At 37.0% G+C, this 21,581-nt stretch overlaps 1 protein-coding gene across 1 annotated transcript in view; it reads left to right on the top strand.

The window, feature by feature from the left end:
- Positions 1 to 20,622, top strand: part of LOC124278735 (cell death abnormality protein 1-like) — a 60,938-nt gene extending 40,316 nt beyond the window's left edge. Inside the window, exons 6-8 of the mRNA XM_046714505.1 lie at positions 9,379 to 9,417; positions 17,868 to 17,942; positions 19,830 to 20,622. Of these exons, the coding sequence (XP_046570461.1) occupies positions 9,379 to 9,417; positions 17,868 to 17,942; positions 19,830 to 19,848 (133 nt within the window). The 3' untranslated portion in view covers positions 19,849 to 20,622. The remainder of the gene's footprint in view (positions 1 to 9,378; positions 9,418 to 17,867; positions 17,943 to 19,829) is intronic.
- The last annotated feature ends 959 nt before the right edge of the window (positions 20,623 to 21,581 follow it).

The raw sequence follows: 21,581 nt of genomic DNA, 5'->3' as shown, positions 1-21,581 counted from the left end.
AGTTTATGAGATTCTAGTTTATGAAAAGCATTAAATTCCAAACAAGCCAATCTGTTCTCTAATGCTCAGGAATTATTACCACTTACATGAAAATAGTTTGAGATGTCGACTCAGGAAGCCGACCTTTCAATTTTTATAAGGCTCAGGACGTTGACAAGGGGTAGGCTTTGAAGTTTGTGTGTTATTTTAACACATGGCTAATCTCATGTGACGTGTTATTATAAACTGGTGGTTGATGGAGTGAGTGAGTGAGTGAGTTATTATTTAACGTCACATCGGCAATATTTCAGCCATATCGTGACGAGAACATTTGACATTGTAATAGAATATATATAGTTATTATAAAAACCTGCCGACGAAGGACAGTAAAAATACTAGAGAATCACAGATATCAATATAAAACTAGCAAACAAAGCTAAAATATTCCAATTGAAGAAGACAATACAATGTAAAAATGGGCTATAGATTGCCAACAACTGAAGGTAGATCACCATACTAGGAACCATGGGGACTTACATTACTTTTGCTACCTGCATGGACACTAGTTGGATTTACACCATCCCTTCAGCCATTGGCGACAGAAGAGAAATCTAGCCATAAATTAAAAGCACACATATTCTACGATTAAAAACATGGTACACTTAAATTGACTTTGAAAGTTTTGGGACTTACGTACCCGGTGGTTGATGGAAGTGAACACATCTCACACGGAAGCCGACCGTGTAGAAACATGATTAAAACAATCATATGATGAACACATTTAACAAGGCACTGATCCAGAGCAATTTCCGCGCACTGGTTGCTGCTTTTGTTATTGTTTTTCTCCCCTCAGCACCCGGATGATATCCCAGTATTTTCAATGGGTTCATGACCTTTGCTGTGCCACCCGCATGCGCAATTGATCGTATAGGTATAGATTGATCAACAAAATGAAATCTTTTTACTCGATAATATTTCCATCTTCATTTTTATTATAACAAATGAAAACAGTTTGAAGTTTAATCATCTGCCAGTGGTAAAACATCATGACTGAAAAATAAGGAAGTCAATGTATGTCTTTGTATTTTGTCTTATAATCCTAATTATTTTATTGCCATATTTGTATGCATTTGGAAACTTAATAAAAGTATACGATCTACTTATACTTATAGCGTATTTATAACATGACTGTAATATCTAGACATATTATAGAATGTCAACATGAATCATATTTCCCACACGCCCTAGGTATGACCTAGTGTATGTTGTCTGTCGCATTACGCTACACAGCGAAAACAAATTATTCTGTTGAATGCTACCACAAATGAATAAAAACAAAATGCAAATATTAGAAATAAAACAGACTAAAGTCTGCAACAAAGTCAGGTTATTACCTTGTTCGAGTAATGTATCCATCAATATCCACATAGGTTTAGTCCCGATTTTGACAGCCTCAAATTTGACAGTGAAATTTCTCACTTCTGTAATTTATCTAGCCAGTTATCCCAATTTTGACAATGAACTTTGGTACCCTTGTCAGCTCTTCTCGTGCCCGTTTTTTTACATTACTGGTAAGGATATAGGAACCAATAGAGCTTTGGTCTGGATGTGTATGCTGTTTGTCCCCTCTTCTGACAACAGTCCCATCTGCTGTTGTAGTGACTGAGGCTGTTTTCAGGCACTGACATCTCCATAAAATGGTACCATTCCTGTTGGCAGTTCGTTTCAGATACCTATATCCATCCAGCAACAATTCTCCACCTGGTCTCCTACCATCTAACTTTGTACCTTTCTTAGCCATGTTGAAATATGATAAGGAAATGTGATGTATATGTGGGCATATATACTTTGCAAATAATTAATTGGTAAAGCTACTTCTCCCATCCTGCTCATGACATAACCTTTTTTAAATGTTGCATTCATACATCTCAACGGATAATGCTGCTTCTCGCATCCTTTTCCCTCTGTTGATTGTGATATTAGTGTTCAAGAATGTTACCTGTTCTGTACTTCTCTCGGGTGATTGCATTTACTAGTACATAACTACCCTTAATTGGTGCAGCTAGTTATCCCAGGTTTGAGAGCGAAACTTCGCGAAACTTTCTTTAAAAAGGTAATTTAATTAGCCAATAATGAGCAATCAATCCACTTGTGTTTTTCTTGGTCATCTCCTCCCCCACAATCCCCACCCACCCGTACCATTGTCTTGCTAATTAACATGGTCTGGTGATCCTCTTGCGCCTTAAAGGTCATATGCAACCAAAAAATCAAACATAATTAAAACACAATTATCACTTATTCATGACATATAATATACATTGCTGATTATGAAAAAAGATATAAACAAAATTATAAGCGTACAATCGCAAATCAAAAGTGCAATATTTTGTACTTGGGTTTACTTCCCAAAGAAACGAAGCAGCCGGGATACCGAACCCAGTCAGAAGCGGGTGGGTGTGCACTCAAGTGTAATGGCTGGTTCATTTGCAGATGCTTACGTCTCGTGTGTATATATATATAGATGTTATGTTTTGTAAAAACATGCTCGTTTCTTGTGTATAACATTTTGCAATCAACAGACATCATAACATGTCATGTGTACAAGTATCACCTGCCTGTCTGTGTAATTACATAATGTGACAGAGACCGAACTCGGGCCATAAATCAATGCTTTTTGCTTATGGTGTGTAGCCTGATTGGTGTTAAGTTCAATTTGCATGTGGTCAGTGATCGAAGTTGTGTATTGAACATTATCATTAGCAGACAGGCAGGCAGACACATAGGTGTCAATAAAACAGACATTGAGTTTTGTCTGTGACAACGCCATATCTATATCACAGTTAGACATTTTTGCTAAATAATGACATTGCTTTTAAGTATCAAACTGAGAAAGTGACTCGGTAAGAAGAACGTGTGGTGAAACACAAATGAAATTATATAAACAGTTATATCGGTAATCTACTGTCATAACATATAAAATGCTCGCACCTGTGAAATATCAACAACACATTAGAAATATAGCTCACAGCAAAGCCTTCACCGAGTATTCACCGGACAACCCGCTTCCAAGCTGCGCTAACCTATTTCACAGCCCAACTGTTAAAACCACTTTTCCCCAAAGCTCTGGGGGGAAATTATGGAATCGTTTGAACTCCGATTTCGCGCGGGTTTTTTCATCGCGTTATTTTTCAACTTTATAAGTTGAATTTGCATTTTTGATGATTTGTTTCGGTAAGTCCATACCGAAAGGTATCAGAATCTGCAAAGTTGTGTTTTACGTTGCATGTGTCCTTTAAATAAACAACATGCCCGACTAGCAAAAGAGGAACTCCTCCATCAACTTACTGGCGGTTAATACATTAAAGGAAAGATGTTGTTTTTACACAGGTACTTTACGACAGGGTGTAATCAGTATAGATTAGAAAATCTACATACATAAACACTACCTTTTGACAAATCCGCTGTGCAAGATAAAAGTAATTAATCAACCAGCGTGTTATCGGTTAGTCCTTTGATCAATGTTTGTTTTGTATGTCAGCTGATAATTCGTCTTGCTGCACTTCCATGAGCATATTACAAAAAATGTAATACATTTGGCACATCAGACCTTAATTCATAATGCTGAGTATTTACACAAGAAATGCAAAATGGGAACCTCTGTCGGATAATCTGAGTGGTTTTACCATCATACCAGTCATAAATTCAAACTGGAAAAAAATTCCACAGTTACAAGCTTGGAAATGTCTTGGAAAGATGATGTTTCCAAGACATTTCCAATTTTGGAAAGATGAGATTTCCAATTTTCGAAATATCTGCAAGGGAGATAACTGGTGGGTGATGGTAAATGATTGTTCTGCATGGGCTAATATAGCGCGGCATGGGGCGGCATGAGTGTTTCATGGGGCGTTAAGGCGACTGGCGGTAGTCTTTGCTGTTTGGTGTTGTTTTAGTAATGATTGTTTAATGGATTAACGAAAGGATTATCGACTTGACTAGTCGAAATTGCAGTGGTGAACACATTTTAAATGTTCAATGTTTAACTGACCATCAAGTCAATTATGACATATAACATGTGTAGGTTTATACCACCAAATACTGGTTACAGCAAAGCGGGTAGTGATCGCTGAATTGCATGCAATGTTAATTGACCCCTGAAAAAATTTATGGGCCGACACTGTTTGGAGGATACGAACGGAACTTCATTGTTGCATAAGAAATACATATAAGCATTTGATGTGTACTGAAGTTAAATGCAGATACCTAAGTAAAATTTCATTCGTCATAAATATAATATGTAATAGACATCATATGTTTACGTGGCATGATTAAATATCGAGGTAAAAAAACACAGAAATAAGATCAAATTGGATCAGTCACTATGCCATCTATGCATTAGAAAATCCGAAAAGCATACACTGCTGGTATACTTTATTGCAATCAGACAGGAACTGCCGGGGGTATTCTCAAATAACAGCATCTGATGACCATCCACCCTTCCTAATGTCCCGCTGTTTGGGTTGAAGAAATTTTGTCAAGGTGGCCAGAAGCCCAGTCCCTGTGTCCGTCACGGTCGAGGGAGCAGATACCGACAAGCTTGCAGTTTGGTTTGGAAATTAGACTGTTGGCGAGAAACATTAATCGCTCTGGATCAGTTCCCCTCTAATTACATGGGGATATATAATGAGAAGAAGCATGAAAGTGTACATTCGACTTCGAAATGGCTAATGCTCAACTTGAACAGAAGTTCATTCCTACACCTCGTTGGTGCAATATGCCGAAGGCCAATGACAACCCACGAAGAACAAGTACCGATACCTGGAACGTCGTCTTCAAGAACTGAGACACCAGTTTCAAAATGGAATTTTATCTGTTAGACAGTTTGCTGATTCAGCGTCTCTTCTTTCTCATCTTTAATATATTTATAATGTACTTATAAATGTGTATGTATATTTAAATTTTTGTAATATTTTGAAACATTTCATAATATGATGCAATATAACTATTTATAATTCCTGTAAAATTTAGCATGTTGTAACATGATTAAATAAAATATGTCCATAAAGTCTCCCGTTACCACTCGTGGCTTACGCCTTCTATGTTTTTATGTGTTTTATATTTCAATGTATATATGCTAAGTGAAATGAGACTGAAATAAAACACTATCTTTATACATATTTTTGGCTCGTTTTCTCATTAGGTGTGCTCTCATTCGCATAATCCGGAATATCCTCTTCTATCAAGGTCGATAGAGGGGAGTTTCCATGTATATTCTCACGCCGTTATCAAGATAAAAGTTACTACAACCAGGTGAATAGAAGTATATATGCATAGTGACAAGCAGTAAATTAACAACTGGTAATTCAGCAAGTAGCACGTCGTTGGGGCCAACAGAGAGTAAGATCAACAAGTCGAAATCCACTCCATTGTCCAAGTGATGGAATCAATCAACATTCAATCAGCTTGTTTATCCTGAATGTTGTAGCTCTATGCAATAAACAGGGAGTTGTTATCACGTAAGTGGTATGTTTCGTTGTGTATCCCCATACTGTTTACTGCAGTATAAGTGAGATCTGCTTCACTTTGAATGATCAATCTTTTGAAGTTGATTTAAGTTCTACTTTAGTAAACTGCTACCTAACAGATTGATCTCAGATTAAAACATCTCATCCCAAATTCGTGTTTTTATATTTCAGGTACTAAGAAAATTTACTACTGAATTTTTACATTATTAGATATACATCTATCGGTACCAGTTTGACGTGTCTAACATAGTGATTATATATTTTGACCATTACATGTGTCATTCACACGTCATTTATGCCATGATAATGTTCTCTGATCCATTTCATCATACAGCATTTATTTCATTCAATGTTTTGAAGCTCATATGAAAACATGAGAAATGTTACTGTTCCAGTTCCTTTTGAAGAGTGAAATTATTTTTGTTCCTCAAGTGTTCCAACCAATATAGTCATTATGGTTACAAACGACCTGATTTTAATACCTATCAAGTTAGATGTTATACACGCGTGCATGCACACCCACCCACACAAAACATCCGTAATTTGTGAATTCTGTTCGGACGATAAAGAAATATTTAATTTGGTCAGAATCAGTATATAAATTATCTTCCCTTACTATGAGAGAAGCATGGCATTATTCATTCATTTTTTTAATAATTTTATCTGCATAAAAGAAGGTATTATCAGAAATGTGAAACAAACTTTCGTATACTACCATATCACTAACATTGCGATATTGACCATGGAATAATGTTAAGCTTAGTCTGTTTTCAATGTCATAATATGTGAGGTTCCTCATTCACACATATATACAAACTGACAGCATAACACAAAACATTATGCAACCAACCCAATGTAATACAATACTAGTTTCAACGCCTGTGCATACCACACTGTTGACGAATCTCTCAGGCGTGTTAGAGCGATAATCACATCGCGACATGATTAACAAGCCTACAGCTCAGCAGATTTTAATAACTTACCTTTATAATAAGAAAACCAAGATTAATGGATGTCAACTTCTTTATTGTGAATAACAGGAAGTCTCGGAGCATATGCTTGCTCCTTCATCAGGTGAAAATCAGGTCACAGTAATGCAATCCACTTCTTAATGCCCAGCAAAGATTTAACTCACTTCCAGGGGCTTCTTTAAGAGGCATAAAAACTTGTTAATTAACAAGGCAGTAGGCCTTGTTAATTGGTGACTATTAACTGCCTTGATTCACTCATCAATCGGGCCGGTGGGGTAGCCCAGTGGTTAAAGCGTTGGCTCGTCACGCCGAAGACCCGGGTTCGAATCCCCACATGGGTACAATTTGTGAAGCCCATTTCTGGTGTCCCCCGCCGTGATGTTGCTGGAATATTGCTGAAAGCGGTGTAAAACCAAACTCAGTCAGTCAGTCAGTCACTCATCAATCAACAAGGGATTAGGTCCCGGGGCGTGCAAATAACAATAATTTACCATCACCCACCAGTTATCTCCCCTTGTGGACATTTCCAAAATTGTAAATTTTTGGAAACATCATCTTTCCAAAATTGGAAATTTCTTGGAAACATCATCTTTCCAAGACATTTCCAGGCTTGTAAACATGGACTTTTTTCCAGTGGTGTCGGCTCGGTCCTCACTGAACTTAAGCGATTTTGTGATGAACTTTCTCAAAGTTTTCCTGGGGTTATTCCGGAATTCCATAAAACAATAGAGTACTTTTCCGGTCATGTATATCTTTTAGAGTCACTTGTTTCTCAAGAATCGACTTTTCTTTCTTGAGTTCAGCTATCTTGTTACGGAGACAGTTCAAATCGTCATCATGTTGTGAGACCGCGTGCTAAACCCCACTAACTGTTTGTTTAATGTCAGAAATTTCACTTTTAATGGTATCGATGGAAGCTTGAAGTTCTGGTTTGGAATTAGAAATTAGTGCAGCCAACCTTTTTTCTGAGTTTTGGACAATTTCTTCCATGTTCGCTGTAGCACGTGTTGCTCTCGCTGTGTCAGACATCCCCACGTAGCGTGTATGTGTATTTCAATTGTTTCATCGCACGGTTTTGAAACTGAAAAAAAGTTTACCTTCAATACTTTGCCTTCCAATTGTAAGGTTTAGTTCATATACATTATCCTGTTTTTCAGCAGTGAAGGCATAGTCATCCGTGGGTTGCGAGAGCTCCTCAAACACGAGACCGCCTAGATTTCATGCGCAACCGGAAGTTTTAACAACCTTATAAACTTGAACATACCTATATTTTCCAATAAAGTTGTTTAAGTATTTCGCAATATTTTGGTCAAATCAAGAGTACGTGGTACTCATCATATTTCGTTAGTACAAAAGAGGCATAATCTATAAGCAAATGGGATTTTAGGCACACTATATCTTTCATTTTCAATCATAAGCATTTGTGAACTGAGACGGAAACATGAAATGCAGTTCTGTACTTCTTAATATCAATGTTAGTTAAGTATTTCTCGATGCACAGAGTTTCCTTAATATACTAGCCACATAAAGAAACTGTGCACACAGAAAATTCCTTCAGAATTGGAATACAACACAGAAAAGACGAAATGATGTGGACACTTTATAAGCTGAAGTATCGGGCCACAACACCATGTCAAAAGAACATGAACAATATCCGTAACGATGACGTCAGAAGTTCAAAATTGAGTAGGGGGTCACACGTCGAAGTCACAAAGTCAATAACGGGTATGACCATCATGCGCGTGAAGCACAGCAGTGCATCGACGACGCATAGAGTCTACCAAATGAGCACTGAAGGTCTGGGGAATGTTTGGGACGGGGTCACCGCCGCCTGGAACCTGTGTCTGAGATGAGTCACCCGAATCCATCGGTCCTGTCTTGGCGCCAGTTACTCGGGACTTCAGAACGTCAGTGGTCGGCAAATCATTACTGTTTCCATAACGCCTTCGACCAATGCAGATATCGGCGTAACGATGACATTGGAAATGTGCTGCCACCTGTTGTTGGCTTATGCCTGCTCGAACCATTCCAATGGCTTCATGACGTTGAGCAGATGTTCATCTTGGCATGGTGTGCATGTGACTTCTCATGTGAATTTGTGAACGTTTGAATGACCAAAGATCAAGCTTTTGACAGTGACAGCAATTTCTGAGTTTCACATGTTGTGTGCAGCTGCACAGGCTGCACGTGCAGTAACACATTGCAAGTCCATAGGCCACCATCAATGACGTCACGTCGCCTGGCACCTGCATGATCGTTTGATTGTCTCCAATACTTGCTATGTTCACACCTTTATTTATGTATAAAGACACTGTCTGCCTATCTTTATATTTTCGGTGTGCACAGTTTCTTATGTGGCCAGTATACGTTTTATTTTTAACGCACTCACTCACTAAATACCTCACTCCCTTAAGCCAATATTTCATAGTCCTGACAAGACGAAAAACTTTCAAAGGAAATGTACCAAATTCTCCATATAGGAAAGCTGATGGAGTTGACATTTTGACATGTAATATAGGTTTCATAAAATTCAAGTGTACCCTTTCAATAGCATTAGCTACCATAAAGCCCCAAACTTCAGAACAATATGAGAGAATAGGAGAAACAACTCATTGGATTAACTGATACTGAATATCTGGAGTAATGTACACATTATCACATTGCATTATATATTACATTATCTCTTATTCAATATCAGTATATCACTTTGAAACAAAATGAATTATTTCTTATCAACACTGAATGCAATTAGAGTTAAATTATTATCAAAGACACAATAAACTGTGATAATTGTTTGTATTTTTTATATAAATTGTTGTTCCGTTGCCATGATTCCCTGAGTGTGTCATATTTTGTGTGATGTGTAGCAAATATATGCTATCTCTTTGTACATGTTTTCTTTCCAGGATGTTGTGGCTAGTTAGAAAGGGAGCAATTGGAAGCATGTGAGTTCTGTCTTACATTATATCAACTCTTCAAAAAAGAAACGCACAGGTCAAACATAAGGATGCATTAAACATATTAAGGTGTACATAAGTCAGTTAAGCTTGAGTATATTACTCACACGCATAAGAAACGCAAGTTATTTATCCAAATAGAAAACACTCAGAACTAAAGTAATATGATAAACTTTCAAACGGTCATTATTATGGAGACAAAGTAAATCATATACTTTTTGAATAGACAAAGGATGTGTTTTATCAAAACTGAATGCAGTTAGAGTTAAGTTACTAGTAATGACACATTAAACGGTGATGACTGATTCTAGGTATATTTATATTGTTGTTCCCTTGTTTCATGAGGGTGTCGTATTTTTGGATTCTGAGAACCGAATCTATGCTACGTATTCTATATATTCCATTCCAGGGCGGTACTTGATCCCGATATGAAAGCGATATGTGATCTTGCAGACAACATTACCAGCCTATGTCTTAGAATGACGTGAGTTCTGCCTTACATGTAAATACATAGTAATGTTTTTAAGCAGGTTTGAATTCACTTCAAATACCTACAGTAATATGATAAACTTTCAAACTGTAATTATTATGGAGACAAAGTAAATCATATACTTTTTGAATAGACAAAGGATGTGTTTGATCAAAACTGAATGCAGTTAGAGTTAAGTTACTAGTAATGACACATTAAACGTTTTGAAACAGGTTTGAATTCATTTGAAATACCTACAGTAATATGATGAACTTTCAAACTGTCATTATTATGGAAACAAAGGAGATTATATACTTTTTGAATAGACAAAGGATGTGTTTGATCAAAACTGAATGCAGTTAGAGTTAAATTACTAGTTATGACACACTAAACGGTGATGACTGATTCTAGGTATATTTATATTGTTGTTCCCTTGTTACATGAGGGTGTCGTATTTTTGGATTCTGAGAACCGAATCTTTGCTACGTATTCTATATATTCCATTCCAGGTTGCGACGTCAGTTCGATATGAAAACGATACATGATCTTGCAGACCACTGTACCAGCCCATGTTGTAGCATTACGTGAGTTCTGCCTTACATGTAAATACATAGTAATGTTTTTAAGCAGGTTTCAATTCACTTAAAGTACCTACAGTAGTGTGATAAACTTTCAAACTGTCATTATTATGGAAACAAAGTAAATCATATACTTTTTGAATAGACAAAGGATGTGTTTGATCAAAACTGAATGCAGTTAGAGTTAAGGTACTAGTAATGACACACTAAACATTTTGAAACAGGTTTGAATTCATTTGAAATACCTACAGTAATATGATGAACTTTCAAACTGTCATTATTATGGAAACAAAGGAGATTATATACTTTTTGAATAGACAAAGGATGTGTTTGATCAAAACTGAATGCAGTTAGAGTTAAATTACTAGTTATGACACACTAAACGGTGATGACTGATTCTAGGTATATTTATATTGTTGTTCCCTTGTTTCATGAGGGTGTTGTATTTTTGGATTCTGAGAACCGAATCTTTGCTACGTATTCTATATATTCCATTCCAGGTTGCGACGTCAGCTCGATATGAAAACGATACATGATCTTGCAGACAACATTACCAGCCTATGTTATAGCATGACGTGAGTTCTGCCTTACATGTAAATACATAGTAATGTTTTTAAGCAGGTTTGAATTCACTTCAAATACCTACAGTAATATGATAAACTTTCAAACTGTCATTATTATGGAAAATAAGTAAATGATATACTTTTTGAATAGACAAAGGATGTGTTTGATCAAAACTGAATGCAGTTAGAGTTAAGTTACTAGTAATGACACACTAAACGTTTTGAAACAGGTTTGAATTCACTTCAAATACCTACAGTAATATGATAAACTTTCAAACTGTCATTATTATGGAAAATAAGTAAATGATACACTTTTTGAATAGACAAAGGATGTGTTTGATCAAAACTGAATGCAGTTAGAGTTAAGTTACTAGTAATGACACACTAAACGTTTTGAAACAGGTTTGAATTCACTTGAAATACCTACAGTAATATGATGAACTTTCAAACTGTCATTATTATGGAAACAAAGTAAATCATATACTTTTTGAGGTAGTGAGTTAATATTTAACGTCACATAGGCAATATTTCAGCCATATAGTGACGAGAAATGTGTTATATAAACAATAAATTAAAGTTGCTAAAGAATCAGTCAGCGAAGGACTGTAAAATAACTAGAGTATCACAGATGGAGTCTAAAACTAGCATGAACATGTAAAACTATTTTATTTACGAAGACAATACAATATACAAACGGGCTATAGATCGCCAACAACTGAAGGTAGATCACCATACTAGGAACCATGGGGACTTACATTACTTTTGCTACCTGCATGGACCCTAGTTGGATTTACACCATCCCTTCAGCCATTGGCGACAGAGAAATCTAGCCATAAATTAAAAACACACTTATTCTACGATTATAAAGCAGGTACACTTAGATTGACTAACTGTTTTGGGACTAACGTACCCTCTCAGGAGGACAATTTTACAATACTTCAACCCCCTTTGAGGATACAGCCACTAACAATCTCAGTTGCTACCAATAACAAAATATATATCTATTTACAAATCACTCATCAAATCTAATTTTAAAAAAAATGCAATAATTAAATGAGAACTGACATTATTAAAAAGATCTTCAGAGTTTTGGATTTGAAATAGATATCCCTTGTGATGGAATATTCAATGCAGTCAAGCAAGACATGCTTGACTGTGATCCTTTCATCACAAGGGATACAACACGGAGGATCTTCGCCTTTCAATAAATATTCATGAGTATATCTGGTATGGCCAATGCGACATCGTCGCATAATGACCTTTTCAAATCTGGACTGACAACCCAAGCAGGTGTAACCAATGTAGGGTTTTATTGCATGTAATTTATTAATACCTACTTGGGTGTCCCACTTCTTTTGCATTAGATCGCGGATGTATGTTCTAATGCTGGCTTTATAATTAGAGTATGGGATAAGAAGTGGTGTCACAGATTTGTTGAGGGCTGCCTTAGCAGCAATATCAGCCATGGTGTTCCCAGAAATGCCAACGTGGCTGGGTAACCAACAAAAGACGATGTCGCATTGGCCAGTAGCAAGTTCATTGTACAATTCAATAATTTCTAATAAAAGTGGATGTTTGCAAGAAAGATTTTTAATAGCCTGAAGACATGAAAGAGAATCTGAATAGATGATATATTGTTTATATTTACGGTGTTTTTTGATATATTTAAGAGCTGTTAAGATGGCGTTTGTTTCTGCTGTAAATATAGAGCTGTTATCCGCTATTCTAGAAGATATTGTTCTGGATCCAATGACAGTGGCACATGCCACTGCGCCACTGTCCTTGGACCCATCTGTAAATAAAGATTTATATGTATTATATTTTTTTCTTAATTGACTAAATTCTTGTTTATACTGTAATTCATTTGTTTCTGATTTTTTAAATGTAGTTAATGTTAGGTCAACTTGTGGCCTAACCAACTGCCAAGGCGGAGAAGAAAACAGACGGGAAGGGGTTATATGGTCTAGCTCAATCCCAGCAGCAGAAAGGAAAGGTTTCACTCTTATACAAAGAGGCGGAACAAGAGAAGGCTTTTTGTTATACAGATCTTCATATAGTGGATTAAAGACACAGTTATATGCAGGGTTTGACTCATTGGAATAAAGTTTTGTAATATACTGTAATGTTAATTTTATACGGCGTTGTGTAAGAGATGGCTCATCAGCCTCGACGTAGAGGCTGTCAACAGGTGAAGTTCTAAAGGAACCAAGACATAGTCTTAGACCTTGGTGGTGGACAGAATCTAATAGTTTTAGATTACTGTTGCACTGACTGACTGACTGAGTTTAGTTTTATGCCGCTTTTAGCAATATTCCAGCAATATCACGGCGGAAATGGGCTAAACACTACTGTTGCAGGCTCCACCATACACGATGGAGCCATAATCAAGTTTGGAGCGTACCAATGATCAATATAATTGTAGGAGGGTAGCTTGATCCCTTCCCCACTTAGAATTGGAAACGACTTTCAACAAGTCAAGTGCCTTAAGGCATTTAGTTTTTAGGGACTTGATAGGGGGAAGAAAAGTTAGATGCGAGTCAAAAATTAAACCCAAGAACTTGGCCTCCTTTACAACTTTGATGGGAGTGCCATTGAGGAACAGTTCCGGGTCTTTATGCGGGTTTATATTTTCTACAAAAATGTATACAATTAGTTTTGGATTTAGAAAATTTAAAGCCATTTTCAAGACACCATTTATGTATTTTATTTAAACACAGCGTCATTTGCCGTTCAATAGTATGCATATTCTTACCGCGACAAGAAATATTATAATCATCCTCAAAAAGTGACCCATCTATTGAATCATTTAAAACCTTTGATAAACTGTTAATCTTGATACTAAACAATGTTACAGACAAAATACTGCCTTTATGGGACTCCCCTGATCCTGATTGTAATGGTCAGACAGGGTTGAACCTACTGGACTTGAAATTGCCTGTCATTTAAAAAGTTGATATAAAAGTGAGGCAAACGCCTCAGAATCCAAAAGTCAGGTAAATCTTTTAAAATCCCATGTTTCCATGTTGTGTCGTATGCTTTTTTCTAAATCGAAAAAGATTGACACTGCATGCTGTTTATTAATTATGGCATTTTTCACAAAAGATTCTAAGCGCACTAAATGATCGATGGTACTACGTTTTTTCGAAAACCACAATGTATATTAGTTAGAAGGTTATTGGTTTCCAAGTACCAAACAAGTCGATTATTTATCATGCGTTCCATGGTCTTGCAAATACAGCTAGTTAGTGAAATTGGCCTATAATTGGAAGGATCAGTATGATCACGTCCAGCTTTAGGGATGGGCACAATTATAGCATCACGTCACGAGGAAGGAAATTGTCCAGATGTCCAAATGTCACCAAAAATAGATAAGAGCGTCTCTAAACATGATTCAGGTAAGTGTTTCAGGAGTTGATAATGTATACCATCAGCTCCTGAAGCAGTATCGTGAGCTTGGTCAAGAGCAGTATCAAGCTCATGTATCGAAAAGGTTTCATTGTAGTCTTCCCCATTGTCTGAATTGAAATTAATAGGTTTCTTTTCCTGCTGTTTTTGATATTTCTGGAATTCAGGTACATACTAGTAGTTAGAATAGAGTAGGAAGAATGTTTGGCCAAAGTTTCTCCAAGTTTATTTGCTATGTCAGATTTATCAGTTAATAATTCATCTCCATTTTTGAGATGCTTAACGCTAGATTTAGAGCCCTTACCTTTTATTTTCTGGAACATGTTCCACTCCTTTGATATCGGCGTGCGCGAATTGATGTTTGAGACATAGTTTCGCCAAGATTGGCTTTTACTTTGTTTAAAAGTACGCCGTGCATTAGCATTTAAAATTCTAAATTTGTTTAAATTGTGGACCGTAGGATGGCAACGGAAATAATGTTCAGCTTTCTTCCTTGCCTTGAGAGCTTGTTTGCAGTCAGCTGTTAAACCATGGTTTTACGTACATGAGGAACTGCAGAGGATTTGGGGATACACTTGTCAGCTATGTGTCTGGAGCTCATCTGAAAAACATTTGATAGCATCAGGAAGATCATGAAAAGTTCAGGTTTGAGTTTGTCAGCACAGAAAGTTTCATATAAAGGCCAGTTAGCCTTCTTTAAGTTCCATCTTGATGATGGAGGAACATCAGATGGATTCACGGGTTTGAGAATTGTTGGGAAATGGTCACTTCCACACAGGTCGTCGTGGACTGACCACTCAAATTCATTCAATAAGTCTGAGTCAGTAATTGATAAATCAAGAGTTGAATAAGTTCCTGTGCCAGGATGTAAATATGTGCTAGAACCATCATTATATATGCATAAATCATTGTCTGAACAAAACTCTTCTAAAAGTTTACCTTTAGCATTAGTTGTTGTACCACCCCAGAGCGGGTTGTGGCCATTTACATCTCCCATAATGATACAAGGTTTTGGGAGTTGGTCATATAAATTTTGAAGGTCAGTCTTCTGAAGAGTTGAAGACGGTGAGATGTACAAAGAGCATAATGTGAACGCAACATGTAACGTCAGTCGTACGGCAAACGCCCGGAGACCGGTATTAAGTATAACAGGGATATGGATAACATTTTGTTTGATAAGGATCAAAGATCCTCCAGTGGCCGGATCACCTGGAGGTGAAAAGGAATGGTATGCATTGAAATGACGTAAATCAAATGTATCCGTCTGTTTTAAATATGTCTCCTGGAGACAAATGGCTGATGGTGTGAAGTCCTGGACTAATAGCTGCAAATCTTTGAAATTATTCCTTAGCCCTCTGCAGTTCCACTGTACAAGATTAATAGAAGACATTATCTTTTGGGGGGATTTATTGGGGATCTACCCTGCACTTGTTTTGAGGGCGACAAGCTATGTGCCCTAGAATGGACGTTTTCAGATACGTCCATGTCCTCAAGAGATCCATATTTGTTGAACAACTGAATTTTATTTTGCGACCCCTTTGGAGCTCTGCCACTTTGTTTCTTGTTAGCATCAGGCTTAGGCTTACCTTTACTTTGAACAATTTGTTGATTGTCAGATGACGATTGAGTGAGTGAGCATGATTGAGAGGATGATTTATGATCAGAAGAAGATTTTGACGTACCAGGAAGTGATTCCTCAGTCTGAGATGATATGGCAGGGTACAAATTCAGTGGAGAGTCCCCTTTGACCCAAGTCAAGGTTGTTTGGCAGCTAGTGGATGATTTTGTTATTTTAAAGCTAGACTCAGATGGTGTTTTGGCTACTGCAGCATAACTCTCTGGAAGGTCGGATCTCTTTACCAGTTTTTTTGCCTCAGAAAAAGTGATATTTTGGGTAAATTTGATTTTGTTAATTGCCATTTGCTCTTTCCAAATGGGACACTCTTTAGAAAAAGCTGAATGGTTGGTTCATTTTTTAAAAGTACTGTTAAAATCTTCTGTTGTGTGTGTCTTCTCACCACAGTGAGTATTTACACCGTGTTCATATTTCTGGCATTTAAAACACCTGAGTGGGTTAGGGATGTAGGTGTCAACGGGAATGTTACAGTAACCTGCCTTCAGCGTTTGGGAGCATTTGGAGATGAAAAGGAAAACAGATAGGTATTCGTTCTGAAAGTTTCATTGTTTTTTCGGGTTGTAAAGCGCTTAACGTAAAGGACACCTTGATCTTTCATCTCTGATACTATGTCAAGTTCTGACATATCATCAAACAATCGATCCCGGTCTCTGACGATTCCTTTACTTGTGTTCAAAGTTTTGTGAGCAGAGACCGAGACCTGAATGCCAACGAACAATTCTGTATTCATCAAGTTGGTTTATTGCGTTTTTTCTTGCGCATTCAACTAGCAGCGCACCTGAATGGAGATGTTTATTGTTCTTTACATCCCGAGCAATACCTTGAATACCCTTAGATACTGCAAAAGGGTTCAACTTTAATGGACTCTTGTCTAGAGTCTCCATTACAAGGAAACGTGGCCAATACTCAATCGATTTAGGCAGTCTGTGGTCATCATCAACAGGGTCATTGTCAAGAGGACGTTTGTTTTTTTTGTTGGTGTTTCATAAGCCATGGTTATTTTGTTAGATTTCATCATCCGAGCTCCCCACCCACCACGGAGTATCACAAGGACAATGCTAAAAACAAGTGGATCTCCGACTTGCAGCGCCAAGGATACCCGGATGACATACTCCAGCAGAAAAATTAAAAGATTAATGAATCCACCAGATTGGCCCATGAGCCACCGCCTTCTGGGCATACGACTCTAGGCTAAAACATACATGAAATTGTGCAGTTGAAATTCATAAATTCAAAGTTTAAAAATTGCCAAGACTTAAAAATATTATATAATAATTCTCAAATTTTGTGCAACATTTTACAGTTGTAGCACAGGGCTTGTCGTGACCAGCCGATTGATTGAACCGGGCCAGTTCAACCACCCGTCTAGGTGAAGTAAGGGGCGAAGTGGTGTGTTGGGCAAAGGAACACTGTTCCTGGAACCAGTGCCCTCAACCACCAGCCTCTCGTCCTCCACCGACACAGGGGCGCAACCCACGGCAAACGGGTTGGTGGACCAAATATCCCCCAGGGTCCACAACGGGGGGTCGAAGAGCGCTTAGCGTTACCAAGCACCCACCACGAGGAGGTGGCTCTTCACGGGTGCCCATATACTTTTTGAATAGACAAAGGATGTGTTTGATCAAAACTGAATGCAGTTAGAGTTAAGTTACTAGTAATGACACACTAAACGTTGATGACTGATTCTAGGTATATTTATATTGTTGTTACCTTGTTTCATGAGGGTGTCGTATTTTTGGATTCTGAGAACCGAATCTTTGCTACGTATTCTATATATTCCATTCCAGGTGGGTACTTGAGCCCGATATGAAAGCGATACGTGATCTTGCAGACAACATTACCAGCCTATGTTATAGCATGACGTGAGTTCTGCCTTACATGTAAATACATAGTAATGTTTTTCAGCAGGTTTGAATTCACTACCTACAGTAATATGATAAACTTTCAAACTGTCATTATTATGGAGACAAAGTAAATCATATACTTTTTGAATAGACAAAGGATGTGTTTTATCAAAACTGAATGCAGTTAGAGTTAAGTTACTAGTAATGACACACTAAACGGTGATGACTGATTCTAGGTATATTTATATTGTTGTTCCCTTGTTTCATGAGGGTGTTGTATTTTTGGATTCTGAGAACCGAATCTTTGCTACGTATTCTATATATTCCATTCCAGGTTGCGACGTCAGCTCGATATGAAAATGATACTTGATCATGCAGACCACTGTACCAGCCCATGTTGTAGCATGACGTGAGTTCTGCCTTACATGTAAATACATAGTAATGTCTTTAAGCAGGTTTGAATTCACTTCAAATACCTACAGTAATATGATGAACTTTCAAACTGTCATTATTATGGAGACAAAGTAAATCATATACTTTTTGAATAGACAAAGGATGTGTTTGATCAAAACTGAATGCAGTTAGAGTTAAGTTACTAGTAATGACACACTAAACGGTGATGACTGATTCTAGGTATATTTATATTGTTGTTCCCTTGTTTCATGAGGGTGTTGTATTTTTGGATTCTGAGAACCGAATCTTTGCTACGTATTCTATATATTCCATTCCAGGTCGGTACTTGATCCCGATATGAAAGCGATACGTGGTCTTGCAGACAACATTACCAGCCTATGTAATAGCATGACGTGAGTTCTGCCATACATGTAAATACACAGTAATGTTTTTAAGCAGGTTTGAATTCACTTCAAATACCTACAGTAAATTGATAAACTTTCAAACTGTCATTATTATGGAGAATAAGTAAATGATGTACTTTTTGAATAGACAAAAGATGTGTTTGATCAAAACTGAATGCAGTTAGAGTTAAGTTACTAGTAATGACACACTAAACGTTTTGAAACAGGTTTGAATTCATTTGAAATACCTACAGTAATATGATGAACTTTCAAACTGTCATTATTATGGAAACAAAGTAAATCATATACTTTTTGAATAGACAAAGGATGTGTTTGATCAAAACTGAATGCAGTTAGAGTTAAGTTACTAGTAATGACACACTAAACGTTTTGAAACAGGTTTGAATTAATTTGAAATACCTACAGTAATATGATGATCTTTGTTTATTATGTAGACAAAGTTAATCAATCACTTTTTGAACAGACAATGGATGTGTGTCCTCGATACTGAATGGGTTTAGAGTGAGGGTATAAGTAATGACACGCTAAACAGTGGTGAATGATTGTAGGTGCATTTATATTGTTGTTCCGTTGTTGCATGAGAGGGTCGCATTTTGGATGGTGCGTAGCGAATCCATGCTACCTCTCTAATTACTTCATTCCAGGGTGTTACGTCGCAAATAAACGGATGTATTAGACGAAATTACCAGCAGATCTACTGAAAATACACTGTTTTGAAGCACTATGTATACATGAAAATTCCTACAGTAAAGATGATAAACTCTCAACATGTCATTATTTTATAATCACAACTGGTATTGTTAATAATTCGTTGTTCCGGGTTGCGTCCCCTGGGCACGCCAAACCTGTGATTATTGGTTCTAATCCCCACTATGTACACTCGTACAACTGCATCACTTGATTTCTAACCATATTAGGAGACACGTCCTGATATAACTCGAAAAATGTTAAAGGCGGCGGTAAACCCATCTCGCACACTCACACTATTCATTCCAATGAGGCCATAATATGATCAGTGATTCAGAGCCATAAACACCATCCACAACACTGTATGAAAATATCAGTGGCTTCTTCTTTCCAATTCCAGGGCGGACACAGGCTTTTGATGTCTACATTTACGTTCAGGTACATCTTAGGATACTGCTTCTGAAAAGATTTGAAAGACCGTCTTCTGACAATTGCGTGGGAGTTGTCTGATGAGAGTAACAACATTCAAGGCCTTCCTAGATATTTTCGAATTTCTTAATAAAGATATGTGAAGAACTTCTAAAAACACTCAACATGGACAAAACAGGTACCAGAAGCAGTTCCCTATTTGGAGGAATATACACCCGTTGTTTTTCAGGTAAACACCTAACGTTCTTCTTCAGGTTTTTGTGATCGCCGTCACGGTTTACGTCAGTGGTAAGGATACCCCGGTATGATGACATACTGATCTTTCATAAGCACAAGTATATGATCTTGCTAAAAACGTAGATCGTTCGTAGGTGAAATTTCTCGAAGACAATGCCTTTATGAGAGCTGTCTGGAAGATAATGATATGATTCGTCAAAATTGTACAATATTGCAATAACTGCAATAACTATATTTCGGTCTTGATAGGTAGCTTTGGATTTTGCTATTAGTTTTTACGCTTCTGCTTTATCAGTGATTATATTTTTCAAGCAGACACTGCATAAACCAGACATTATTATTTTTGAGTTGATTACTTTTTTATACTAGTTGGAAGAAGTAATGGAAATTTATCTTTTCGTTTGGATTCATGTAATGCTCTTGTTTATCAGTTTTCTTGTTTATCACTCGTTATCGCAGGGGTGGAAATAACCCATTGCCCGACGCCCGAGTCCAGTGTTTTTTTCTGTCGGGAAAGCAAATTTGTATATCACACTGTACCGGTGTCCAGTTGATATTCCAATGTTAATTATGTTGTTTATTTAAAAAATCAACAAGAAAATGGCCGGTATAGTGGAAAAATTATCAGGGCAAGTGATTTTACATGTGCCACTGTATCGGAGTACACTAGCAATTTTAAAGTTATTTCCACCCCTGTATCGAATGTACCTGTCTGGTAAACCCCATACAAACCGTATACGGTGTGTATGGATATCATGACCTTTACAATGTTTAATGCGACGCCAGTTGATGTCACGTCACAAATGTCCTTGTACGGACATCGTGTCACCCTGCTGAACATCTGATGGTATCAAGGTATTATGTTTCAAAATAATATCGGGGTGAAAATAGGCCTCATAAATTGTAAAGTCGTAAATAGATATACCTTTTATATGTTAATATCGGAGTGAACACCATATAGAATCCTGAAACGTGTTACTGAAAACATGGCGCTAGTAATACAAGACAAATCTTATGGATAACAACTTCTTGATTTATTTTTCACAACGTATTTTTCATCAGACATCTACATGGAAATGAAGCAATCAACGCACTTCTAAATTCCTTTAAAGAATTTCATGGCGCTAGTATACTACCTTCTTCATAGCTTCTTTCCTTTTTTCAAATGATATTCAAATTTTATTTGGAAGTGTTAAATAGGTCTGGTCTTCCAAGACACGGTTAGATATTTTACTGAGAGTCTTCAGTGAAATTAACACTTATTAATTTACTTTGTTATTTGATTAAACCAGTGTAGTTTCCTTTTGGAAAAGTTATTTTCTTGAGTTTCAGTACTGCCTATGTTTTGTTGCTATTCATTTCTAAACCTGAGAAGGAAGCATAAAAATATGAATATTCAAGAATGCTTTTTTGCAGTGTTCGGTTCTGTCTGAAATTACACTATACACACAGGTAATTATCCTTCCACAAATGTACAACAATTGAA

The sequence above is a fragment of the Haliotis rubra genome, unplaced genomic scaffold, assembly GCF_003918875.1.
Source record: "Haliotis rubra isolate DU_JTF1 unplaced genomic scaffold, ASM391887v1 Scf1063, whole genome shotgun sequence".
In the NCBI taxonomy this organism is placed as follows: domain Eukaryota; kingdom Metazoa; phylum Mollusca; class Gastropoda; order Lepetellida; family Haliotidae; genus Haliotis; species Haliotis rubra.
Note: the sequence above shows the minus strand (reverse complement) of the source record. Positions and strands in the feature narration are given on the sequence as shown.